Below are 12,499 nucleotides of genomic sequence, written 5' to 3'. Positions count from 1 at the left end.
GTATATCGCTACGACTAAATTTAAATCAGAAATCAAAGGGGAAAACGGACAACAACACACAAAGTGTTAGACCAATAGCCTCGTAAGAGCACTTTGCGTACATTTTATTAGTCTATTATTGTTGTTCTTCAAAGACCTTAAAACGTTAGTTAGGTTTCTCCATTCCTTTAAAAACACCACTAACCACACCTTTCTTTGTTGTTTTTTTAAATGATACAAAAGAATCTTTTAAAAGAGTTGCGCATCATAATTGTAAATTGGGAGACAAAATCAATTACGTAGAGTACTGAAATGTCACAAAAAATGAAGCATTCAACGGTAATCATTCCCTCAGTAGAGTAAAACGAAGACATGAGATATGTTACTATTTTATTTACATGACCTGGAGAGGAATTTCAACCTGTATTTGCTGGGATCTGCAACGAAAAAGTGAAACCAAGGCTCTTTTGAACTCTGGCATTCTAATGGTGTATATAATGGGGTTCACGAGAGAGTTTGTAAACATTAAAATCTTCAGTGCAAAAACTAAACGTGCATATGTTAAAGATGAGAGGGAAATTAATATATGATACAAATTAAAATGGAAAAAATTAAATAGAGTCCATGGTAGCCACATGAGTAGAGATACCAAAGTCATGATAAACAATGTACAAGTCAGTTTCTTCTCTCTGTTGGCTGCACCATGGTGCTGAGGACGCGCGCCACAACACAGGCCTGACATTTTTAAAGTAATTGAGGCATAACATACACATATCAGAAACAGGCAAAGAAAGCTGACCGACATCCATATATTGTCTCTTATCCTGCCTTCAAATATTTGCAGCCAAACACCTAGTGACAACAGCAGAGCTGCAACCCAACTGACTATAATAATTAAACCATAAACCCATCCTTTGATGATACGATGTCTGAATGGACGAAATGTCGCGTGGACACGTTCCAAAGAGATCACAGTGATGTTTAGAAGGGAAGTGAAAGGAAACAGTGTATACAAAACCTTGGTCACCCTGTTAGTATAAAAATAGTCTTTCCAAAAATTACAGTAATACGATCCAAGGAAGGAGAAATCCGTGACTGCTTGCGAAAATCCTCCACATAACATATCCGCGACTGACAGGTTGATAACCAAGTACAAACTGCGCTTGCGAAGACTTCTGCTTTTCATAAAAACAACGATTGTCACTAGATTGAGTGTTACTACAGCAACAGACTCGGTGGTGTACACTGCGAGCCAGGCAATGCAGTCAGCTGATGAGAATAACATCTTGAAACACCCTTCCTTGTTTAGGGATGAGGATCGCCTACCTGCGGATAAAATGAAGGATTTAAGTCACTTCTAATTATTTTTATTTTCAAAGGCAACAATTCCAAATTTTCATCTCTGTCCATAGAGTGTACACAGATCGTCAGGGGTTGCTATCACTTTACGTTAATTTTGTAGCCCACCAAACCACCTGCTTATCTGCTAATCAGAGTAAGGCTGATAAAAGGTTGTGAACCATACCTTTAAGACAACAAGCCTTTCTCTGATAATTAATAAAAATAATTCCTACTACCCAAAGAAATTTTCATTTAATCGTTTAAAGCACATTTCAAGAATTAAGAAGCCTATGCGTGAGTAATGACCGACGCTCAAGAACTACATGTGCATTTCAAAAAGAACAAACAAGGCTTTCAATCGAAGCTTATAATAATAATAATAATAATAATAATAATAATAATAATAATAATAATAATAATAATAATAATAATAATAATAATAATAAGCGTTTATTCACAGTTTTAAGTAAAAGTGAAAAGGAGATAAAAGAGGTTATCCCTTTCCTTTCTTTCCTTATTACATGGAGGTTTGTACCGAAAAGGCCTCCGCTTTCTTGCAGTATTCAAATTTTATTCTCAAACTCATTAATAGTTCATGCAGTCAAAAGCCAATAAATGACCTCCATTTCGGTCAGGTGGATGAATCTTGATACCCCAATGAAACACCAGATGAAACGACACCAGGTTTTCATCTGAGATGAAACATGTTTTTCATCTGAGATCAAACATTTGCATTTTAATGAGATTAATTTCTTATTGTTTCATTTGAGAAGACATGTCAAAAACTCGGGCTTCGTGCTTTATCACGGGTTCCAAATACTGAGAAACAGATGAAAGCACGAGGCCGCAGGCCTCGTGCTTTCATCTGTTTCTTAGTATTTGGAACCCGTGATAAAGCACGAAGCCCGAGTTTTTGACATATTACTTCTACACTTATTATTAAGCTGTCATTTTGTATGAAACAAATCAAGCGACGCTATGAATTCTGCCGGCTGTTAGCGACTGGCATTGAAAACAAAATAGTGAAAACCTCTTTCAAGCCTGCTCTACCGGCGAACGTCCCACGGCAAAACAAAACAAAACGAAAACAATAAATAGCCGGACACGTAAAAAGATTATGTTCAAAGACGTTTAACGTCTAATACTCTAGAAAAAGGTTTGGTCCATTTAAAAAACCGTTTCTGTGGCGTCGTCTCATTTGCAACACCGCCATTGTTTTCATGATTGATCGCCAGCCATGAACTGCGAGGCCGGTCACCAGGGACAGTCGACAAATCTTTACGGTTATCGGTTTCTTTCCAACAAAGCAAAATGTCTGTTCAATCTAGTGCCACATTTGCTTTCAAGGGAAATTGAACGACCTTTAAGAAATTCCGTGTTTACAAAACTACATTGCTACAGATTAGGACGTCTTCAGGTTCACGTTTGAACAACTGCTCTCCCCCGAATGCGCCAAGAAGCATTACAAGGCAGTGAAAGAACAAAGCTGGAAAATCCTTTTTGTTAAAAGATGTATTAAGCCTAACTCTTACGTTGGAGAAGTGGGCCAAAACTTTGTCCTGTAAAAACGCTGATGAAACCAATTCACGTCGCAAGAAGAAAATATATTCAGCTATTGAAAAAAGGCATTTTATAGTTTCATAAGTATTGGAATTGTAAGACAGGCGTACATTTGAAGCTAATTATTCATACGCTAAATTTAAACAGTATTTATTAGAGAAAGACTTGCAGTTGGTGTAATGTGTAAAGTTTTTATTCAAAGTGTCTTGGTTGCGAAGAGATAAGGAAAGATGTCGCTCGCGGAAACATTTTCCACAGCATACGCTAAATTAAAACTATATTAATAAGAGAAAGGTTTTCAGCTCTGGTGCAATACGTAAATTATTTCAAAATTTAAGTCCTTGCAAATGTGTTTTCCAACATGATTTTGGGGAGCAAACCAAAGCGTATCCGTTACTGAAATTTAAGCAAACTTTTTGCCTCAAAACGAAAACATTTGATAAAAAGATCAACAGTTGTCGAGGAGCGTTCCACTTTATATAAACATATAAGCATGTCTTGGGAGTTCATGCTGATACTTTACAAACTTAAGTTTCATAGAAAACGGGATCCAAGAGTAGCATTCTACGCGAGAATTGTTCTGCAAATCGCTGAACCAAAGCATCATAATGTACAGGTTTATTATGGTGGATATTCATTAGCGTCAAGCCAGACAGCCTTTTGGTCTTCAGGGAGGACCGTAAAATTAATGACAATTTTTCAGTTGTGCTTTATCGAGTGACAAGCTTTATTTTCCTGTTTAACTTATTTTATAATTTTTCCTAAGATTTTTGGAGGGCTCGACCAAGTGCTTCTATCAGGAGTCGAACCTAAGACCTTCCGATTACTAGTTCGGATGCTCTACCACTGAGCTACAGGAGACTCGTGGGAGCTAAGGCAAAGAATGTTAAACAATGTTTAAACTGCTTGAATTCGCAAGAGGCAGTACTTCTGAAAAATGAGATATAAAGCAAAACACGTGTTCACCTTGTTCGAGGCAAGTTTTTTGTCTCAGTTTTGCTTTAGCTTACTCAGAAGATAATATTTTTCGTTTTATCGAAGAAAACTTCAGGGCAGTGGTTTTGGAGATTTTTGTTTAGAGGCTTGCTATCCTCCTGGAAACGGGCGTGAAACGATCAAGACTCATTCGAATCTAAAATAAAACATGTCTTTTTACATTTAAATTTGTTTCTAAATTTTACCACCAACTTTAAACATCTGACATGGTACAGAGTTGCCACACTGGCATACGAATTCTATTTTGAATGATCGAAGCAAGAGAAAAAAGAGCACAGAATTTGGTGCTATTAGAAACTGCAATAAATACATGTCATAACTGCCCAAGATATTAAATAATCACTTTCACCACAAGCAAAGATTCGTCTAGTTGCAAACCACATTACAACCGTAAACTGAAGCAAGAATGTAACAATGTAAAAGGTAAATCGAAAAGCTAGCTCAACGGATACCAAAACCTTCATCAGCAAGTTGAAGTTAGTACAAAGCCCTCCTAGAAGTTACCAAAAAGACAAAAATTGCAAAGCTGTTTACCTCACTAATTTCTCTTGGTCCTCTTGCGTTTCCCCTGCACTGCTTACCAGTATGGCGAAAAAAAGCTTTGCGATGGCTAGAGATTCGTCGAAGGAGAGAAGAAACTGACGATAACTTTAAGCGAGCGGAAACTGTTAAACAGCCTTTTTAGTAAGGTACAACTGCTTGTATACGTTGGTCATTTTAATGAGGACTTCCAGTTAATTGTTCAAAAATTGCCGGTCGCTTTAATCAAAAGCTCACGCAGGTATAATTGTCAACAGTTAATGCGAAACACGGACTGAATTTGCTGAAGGTCTGACGATAGCGATTTCATATTAGACTGAATATACAAAACTGCCCTAAACAGAAAACTCGTCTTAAAGGCGCGAAACTTATCATTTCTTTCGTACAGTTTGCGTGATTCGTTATTTAAAAACGGGACATTCACCGTGCTTGAATTCAAAATCCACAGTTTTCTTACTTGTCTCTTGGTGACAAGTTTTCAAGCGCTTTGTAATTTGGATTCGGGATACAACACAAAATGCCAAACGAAACTTTTTATCAGTGTCTTCTTTATTAGTTTAATTTGTCTTGCCATAACGGTTGTTTAATTTGCCTCAAATTATAACCACAACCATCTGAAGTTGAATGATTTAAGGCCAATTTCTGCCAAACCCGACGTGAATACAACACGAAATCCAAAACGCACTAGACGAATTATCTAACTTTTGAACAATTTCAACAGCCGAAAATAGAAATGAGTTAGAAAAACATAAACAGGAAGAATAAAATATCTCGTCTTAGCCACACGTTGGACGCACTGTAAAATCAACGTTCAAAACATGTACTGAACTACAAAACGCGCACAGGCGTATATTTGAAGCTAATTATTCATACGCTAAATTAAAACAGTATTTACTAGAGAAAGGCTTGCAGTTGGTGCAATGTGTAAAGTTTTTATTCAAAGTGCCTTGGTTGTGAGGAGATAAGGAAAGATGTCGCTCGAGGAAACATTTTCCACAACATGCGCTCAATTAAAACTACATTAATAAGACTGAGAAAGGTTTTCAGCTCTGGTGCAATATGTTAATTATTTCAAATTTTAGTCCTCGGAAATGTGTTTTCCGGCATGATTCTGGGGAGCAAACCAAAGCGTATTCGTTACTGAAATTGAAGCAAACTTTTGCCTCAAAACGAAAAAAATTGATAAAAAGATCAACAGTTGTCGAGGAACGTTCGACTTAATAGAAACATATAAGCCTGTCGTTGGAGTTTATGCTGACACTTTACAAACTTATGTTTCATGGTAAACGGGATCCAAGAGTAGCATTCTACGCGGGAGTTGTTCTGCAAATCGCAGAACCAAACGCATCATAGGTTTGTCATGATGAATCAGATTCCTTTAGCCGGTCAAGCCAGACAGCCTTTCGGTCTTCATCGAGGTCCGTAAAATAAATGACAATTTTTCAGTTCTGTCTTTATCGAGTGACAAAGCTATATTTTCCTGTTTTACTGATTTTGTAATTTTTCGTAAGATTTTTAGGGGGCTCGACCGAGTGCTCCTATCAGGAGTCGAACCTAAGACCTTCCGATTACTAGTTAGGATGCTCTACCACTGAGCTACAGGAGACTCGTGGGAGCTAAGGCCATTAAAAAAAAAAGGTTTACAGTAAACAAATTTTAAACCGCTTGAATTCGCAAGAGGCAATACTTCTAAAAATGAGATATGAAGCAAGTGGATATTTGTCGTTTCACAAACAAAAAAAATTCATCTATACGACAGCCATTTTCATTCCATGTGCTTTTTTAATTTCCTATAATAGTCTACATCCGGTCTAGGTCCCACGCGGTCACGAACGCCTGGGACTTCACAACAATAACTAGAAAATGTCACAAATCAGATCAGTTCGTCTCTCCATGCTCCCCCCCGAAGAGCGGATCCAGGTACAGCTCTTCCTCTCATGGGAATCTTGACCTCAGCGTCAGCATCATACATTCAGTGGGCACAGCCGAGTAACTGGACGGATGAAGTTGTGACCTTTGACGATTACTCGAACAACGCGCACTTGTCCATCTTTGCCTGGGAACACCTCAGCAACTCGTCCCAGATCCCACTTCGCACGCGGTGCATTCTGATCAACAACCAGCACTACATCTCCTGTTTTCAGGTTGTCACGTATCTCTCTCCACTTCTTTCGTGTGTTCAGCGTCGCAAGAAATTCATCCCTCCAGCGCTTCCAGAACAACTTAACAAGACTCTGGATTAGTCTCCATCGGTTTCTAGGGTCGAATGCTACTTCATCAGCGACTCGAGGCGCTAACTGTCCTCCCAACTGTCCAACAAGGAAATGGCTCGGCGTCAGCACGGGTTCATCACGGGCGTCAGTCCCCTCATACGTCAGCGGTCTCGAGTTCATTAGTGCTTCTACTTCTTTAATGGCAGTTTGGAGTTCATCATCATTCAGCCCTGCATTTCCAACAATTGACCTCAAGGTTTTCTTGGCTACTTTAATCAGGGACTCAAACACTCCTCCAAAGTGCGAACCAAGAGGCGGATTCCAGTTCCACTTGATCCCCTTGTTTGCAGCGTCGTCTGCAATGCCCTTATGATCCATTGACTGAACAAGCTCTCGCAGCTCCCTCTCGGCTCCCACAAAGTTAGTACCGTTGTCACTTGTGACTTCTTCTGGTCTCCCCCTGGTAGCCACCATCCGACTGAATGCATTCAAGAAATCTGCGCTACTCAGAGAAAATGCCATCTCAAGATGCACGGCTCTGGTGGCTGCACATGTAAACAAGCACAAGTACCTCTTGGCGGAAACTCTTCGTGTTATCTTGGTAACGAACGGCCCAGCGTAATCAACACAGGATTTCGCGAAGGCCCTCATGGTTGTTCCAAGTCTGGGTTCCGGGAGAGGTGCCATTATCTGCACTGCCGGTTCTGCTCGCCGCTTTTCGCACACCTTACAGTCTCTGTCCCAATTCTTCACTTCCTGACGACCATCCACAACCCAGTAGTGATGTCGCAATTGTGATAAGACGTGATTTACCCCTGCATGGTGACACTGATTGTGTACATCTGCTACAATTAGGCGAGTAATGTGATGCTTTTTTGGCAGTATCATTGGGTGAATGGCATCGTAAGGGAGAGCTGCTCTAGCAAGTCGTCCGCCGACTCGTAACACGCCCGCTTCATCCATGGTTGGGGTTAGCGCCTTTAGATGGCTCTGCTTCCTCACTTCCTTCCTTCTGTTCAAGTTTTGCACCTCCTCTGGGAATCGCTCACTCTGTGCTTGTTTCACCCAGAACTTTCTAGCTTCATCTAACTCAGCAGGTGTCAATGACTCTTTCATCTGTGCTACTGGAAGGTTGTCCCTCTTCTTAACCTTGGTAGACAGCTTGGCAACAAATCTCATCACCCACGCAGTGACTCTTATCAGTCTGGTCCAGCTGGAGTACTTCAATGGATCCATCAATGGTTCAGAAACATCAGTTACGAACGTCATCTTCAGCTTGGCTATTTCCACTTGGCAGTCTTCAGAAGTCTCTTCTTCTCGGATGCGTTTCTTCTGGGGCCAGCATTCTGGGGTGTGGTACAAGAACTCAGGTCCACGAAACCAGCGGTGGTTCACAGTCAACTGACTTGCATGTAGACCTCGGGTCGCGTCGTCAGCACAGTTAAAGTCAGTGGGAACATGACGCCACTGTTGAGGATTTGACTTCTGATGAATCTCTGAGATTCTGTTTGCGACGAAAGTCTTGTACCTCCTGGACTGTCCCTGAATCCAACAAACAACATCCTCACTGTCCGTCCATATTGTACAAGCCTCAAACGGGATCTGCAACAGCTCTGCTACCTTCCTCGACAATCTGACTCCCAATACTGCAGCCATCAACTCTAAACGAGGGATGCTTGTTGCCTTTGTGGGGGCAACCTTAGCTTTCGCTGCAACAAACCGCACCGTTACTTCTCCACTCTCATATTTATGCCGGACATAACTGACGGCTGCATACGCCAACTGTGAAGCGTCGACCATTGTGTGAATCGAGCTGTCAACAACACGCTTTCCCTCTGCACGATAACACCTCGGAACCCGAACTCCAGCAAGCTCTGGCAACTCATTAAACCACCCTTGACATCTCTTCTTCAAATCAGTTGGGAACTCATCATCCCAACCCAGTCCCAGCAGCCAAGTTTCTTGAATTGCCATCCTTGCTCTGATTGTAAATGGTGCTAGCATTTGAAGGGGATCAAATAGAGTTGCAAGTTTCTTCAGGAATCCTCGCTTTGTGTAGTCAATGTCCATTGGTGGGTTCAATTTGAAGGTAAACATGTCCGTTTCAGCGTTCCACTGGACTCCAAGCGCCTTCATGCATGGCAGTTCTGACTCCTCAATGTTAACATTTGCTACGCGATCTTCTAGTGGCACATCCTCCAGAACCTTAGGCCGGTTGCTACACCATCGCCGTATTTTGAAGCCCGCTTCACCAAGCAGCTTGATGAGTTGATCACGAGTCTTTATCGCTTCATCGTCAGTCTCAAGCGACGCCATGATGTCGTCCATGTACATCTGAAGAAGGATGATAGCAACTGCTACTGGGTAGTCATCTTTATGGTCTTCAGCATGTTGTCGTACAATGTATTGCGCCAGGTACGGTGAAGCTCGATCACCAAACAACAGTCTCATCGCTTCGTACACTTCAGGGGGTCTGGTGAGATCTAGCCCTCGCCACAGGAAGCGGTGATATCGCCTGTCTTGTTTCGCCATAACAACTTGCGAAAACATCTCAGTGAGGTCAGCTACAAGGGCAACAGGGTTCTTACGAAATCGCGGTAACACATCGAAGATGTCTTGTTGCAGCTTGGGACCCGGCAACATGGTGTCGTTCAAGCTGATTCCCCCATACCTCGCCGCTGAATCGTAGACAATCCTCACTTTGGTTGTCTGTTTGTCTTCTCTCACCACCGGGAAGTGCGGTAGATACCAGCTCGCTCCATCATCAATTTCACCTGGCTCCACCCTCCTTACATAACCCTTCGCCACATTCGCCTCCATCACTTGGCAATACTTCTCAGCAACATCTGGCCTTCTTTTGAGCTGCTTTTCGAGCGAAAGGAGTCGGCCCTCAGCTCCTGCTCGATTGGAATACAATGGTGGTTGATCATCCACCCAGGGAATCCCCACTTCATAACGCCCATCAAGGTACCGTCTTGACCTGCTTGCTTTTTCTGCGGCCAGCATTTCCTCTGCAGTCAGCGGTTCACTCTTGTGATCAGCGAGTCCTACAAGTTCATCATCCCACATCTTCCGCATTAATTCATCAGCTTTCAACTCTGGAGTAGAAATAGCATGAAACGTGTAAGTGTGATTTGCTGCACGACACCCACTAACTCCACCTGGCACCTGTCCAACAACTGTCCATCCCAGCTGTGTCTTAACACCCACAGGGTCCCCTGGTTTGCCTACACGATGCTCAACTGGCAGAAGCAGTTCCTCATAGTGATCACTGCCAATGAGTAGATCGACTTCTCCACGTCCAACCGGCATTGGAATCTCTAAATCCCGAAGATGGTTCAATCCTTTCTTACTCTGGGACCAATCCATTGCTTTCATTTCACATATGCTTGGAGTTGTCCACAGAAGAACTTCCCTCTTGGTTGCACCATCCATACTTTCTACACGCACAGTCACAGTTTTGCTATCCGTCACAACAGACTTTGCTCCAAACACTGAAACACGGAGTGGTCGACGTTCTGCTTCTAGGCCTAAAGTATCAGCTACCTCTTCTCTGAGATAAGATGAACCTGAACCTCCATCTAGGAATGCATTTGCTCTAATCCTGATACCGTTTCTCCCTTCTAGAATTACTGGTACCATCTGAAGAGCCACTTTTCCAGTGCGTCTCACAGTGTCAGGTTGCTCAATCGCTCCGCAGGTTGCATAGGTTGTGGGCATTCCTGTCTGTTGTGCATTCTCTTCAGCAGCTTGTGCAGGGCGGAATGTGTCAGCCGATGGGTTTAACCTTAACATTTCCTCTGTTTTGTGCAACTGTGGGTGATGCCTCCGACCGCACCCTTCTACTGTACAGGAATCTTTTGATGAGCAACGCCATGTTCGATGGTTCCTCTTGAGGCACAGAAAGCATAAATTGTGTTTCTTCGCTAACTCCCATCGGTCGTTCACAGTCGCTCTTTTCCAGGTCTCACACGCAGTAATCTGATGATCTCCTTTGCAGACAGCACATTCCAGTTTTCCTCCTGAAGTTGCGAATGTGTTAGCTCGCCCATTTTGCCGTCTTGCCTGCCACCTTGAGCTACTTGCATTTGCTTTGGACTTCCCTCCTTCATGTTTAGGCTTCTCTGGTTCACTGCTACCTCCATAGGCCATTTCTTTGACTTGCACCTCTGTCTCCAGCCATCTGTCTAGGTCACTGAGATCAACTTTCTTTGGTTCCAGCTCTATCTTCCGTCGGCTCCACCTCTCAGCAATTCTAGGCGGCAATCTTTCCATAACTTGTTGCATGTTGGCGGCTGCTTGCAGGTCTGCACCATGACCATAAGTTTTCAATGTCCTGACAATATTGTGCAGGTTGTCAACAAATGACCTGAGACTTAAAACATTTTCATCTCTCAGTGTTGGCAAGTCCAAAAGCTTTCTAATTAAAGACTTGGAGATAAGCTCTGGATTTCCAAACCGATGTTTCAACTCTTTGATAGCTTCTTCATACATTGTTCCATCAAAGAACATTCCTGCAATAGCCTTTTCTGCCGACCCTTTTACTGATGCCTTTAAATAAATCATCTTTTGTGTTTTGGAGAGCTTTTGGTCATGAACAAGCGCTTTGAACATTCCATACCAGTTCGGCCAATGACATGGATCCCCATCAAACACAGGCAAATTAATCTTAGGAAGCGAAGATAAGAAAGGTGGCTTACTGAAAGCTGTCCAGTCCCCAACCATTCCTTTTTCCTTTGCAGACTCACGAATTTTGTTCCTCGGTTCATCATCGGCTGGTTCCTGTTTAGGATTTATCTTCTCCAACCACTCCTTTACTCTGAACTTTGTATCCTGTTCGGGGGCATCTTCTTTCTTGATATCTTCCAACTTCGGTTCGGTTTTTGCTTTGTTTTCGGCGCCAGCTGCGTTCTCGACAAGTTCTTCAAAATCTTTCAAGCAATCAACAATCTCATCTTCACTCGCTTCATCTTGTAAGAGCATCGCCTCCTTTTCTTTCCAGTCGGCTTCCAGTTGTGCTTCTTTGATTTTCAGTTGCGCGTCAAGTTCAGCTTTTTGAGCAACAATTTCCACTTCCAGTCGAGATTTTTCTTTGAGCTGTTCCACTTTCAGTTTTGCGAGATTTGCCTCCCTCGCGGCCTGTCTGGCTCGTCCTCTCGACGTGGTTGAAGTGTTCTTGCTCGTCCGACTGCCTTGTTTGCTGCTGTGTCTACTGCTGGAAGTGACCGAAGTGCTCTCGGTTTTGTCGCTGTTTTGTCCTGGCACTCCCACATAGTCGCTTAAATATTTCGGTAGATTGCGTTTCCGCTTCGTATTTTCCTCATCTCCCATCGCCGTTTCTTTTCATCCGGCTCTCGAAGGACCACTATGGATATTTGTCGTTTCACAAACAAAAAAAATTCATCTATACGACAGCCATTTTCATTCCATGTGCTTTTTTAATTTCCTATAATAGTCTACATCCGGTCTAGGTCCCACGCGGTCACGAACGCCTGGGACTTCACAACAATAACTAGAAAATGTCACAAATCAGATCAGTTCGTCTCTCCAGCAAGTTTTTAGTCTCAGTTTTGCTTTAGCTTACTCAGAAGATCGTATTTTTCGTTTTATCGAAGAAAACGTCAGGGCAGTGGTTTTGGAGACTTTTGTTTAGAGGCTTGCCATCCTCCTGGAAACGGGCCTGAAACGGTTAAGACTCACTGATTCGAATCTAAAATAAAACATGTATTTTTACATTTAAATTTGTATCTAAATTTTACCACCAACTCTAAACATCTGACATGGTGCAGGGTTGCCACACTGGCATACGGATTCTATTTTGAATGATCGAAGCAAGAGAAAAAATAGCACTGAATTTGGTACTATTAGAA

The 12,499-nt window shown here is 42.3% G+C and overlaps 2 protein-coding genes and 1 long non-coding RNA gene across 3 annotated transcripts in view; 1 reads left to right on the top strand and 2 right to left on the bottom strand.

Annotated features, from left to right (window-relative positions):
* LOC146484550 (uncharacterized) overlaps positions 1-12,499 on the bottom strand; it is a 209,943-nt gene that overhangs the window by 43,219 nt on the left and 154,225 nt on the right. The gene's annotated exons all lie outside the window — the stretch shown is intronic.
* Positions 1-12,499, top strand: part of LOC146484552 (uncharacterized) — a 176,203-nt gene that overhangs the window by 26,484 nt on the left and 137,220 nt on the right. The window lies entirely within an intron of this gene.
* Positions 6,159-12,142, bottom strand: LOC146484560 (uncharacterized). Its single transcript, XM_085104625.1, has one exon. The coding sequence runs from the start codon at positions 11,958-11,960 to the stop codon at positions 6,381-6,383; it is 5,580 nt and encodes a 1,859-aa protein (XP_084960751.1). The 5' UTR covers positions 11,961-12,142; the 3' UTR covers positions 6,159-6,380.

This window comes from Pavona decussata, unplaced genomic scaffold, assembly GCF_977016875.1.
Source record: "Pavona decussata unplaced genomic scaffold, jaPavDecu1.1 SCAFFOLD_32, whole genome shotgun sequence".
NCBI classification, from domain to species: domain Eukaryota; kingdom Metazoa; phylum Cnidaria; class Anthozoa; order Scleractinia; family Agariciidae; genus Pavona; species Pavona decussata.
This window is presented reverse-complemented; position numbering and strand designations above follow the sequence as displayed.

Coding starts and splice junctions, on each gene's coding strand:
- LOC146484560 (XM_085104625.1), bottom strand. CDS start 11,960: ATGGGAGATGAGGAAAATACGAAGCGGAAACGCAATCTACCGAAATAT.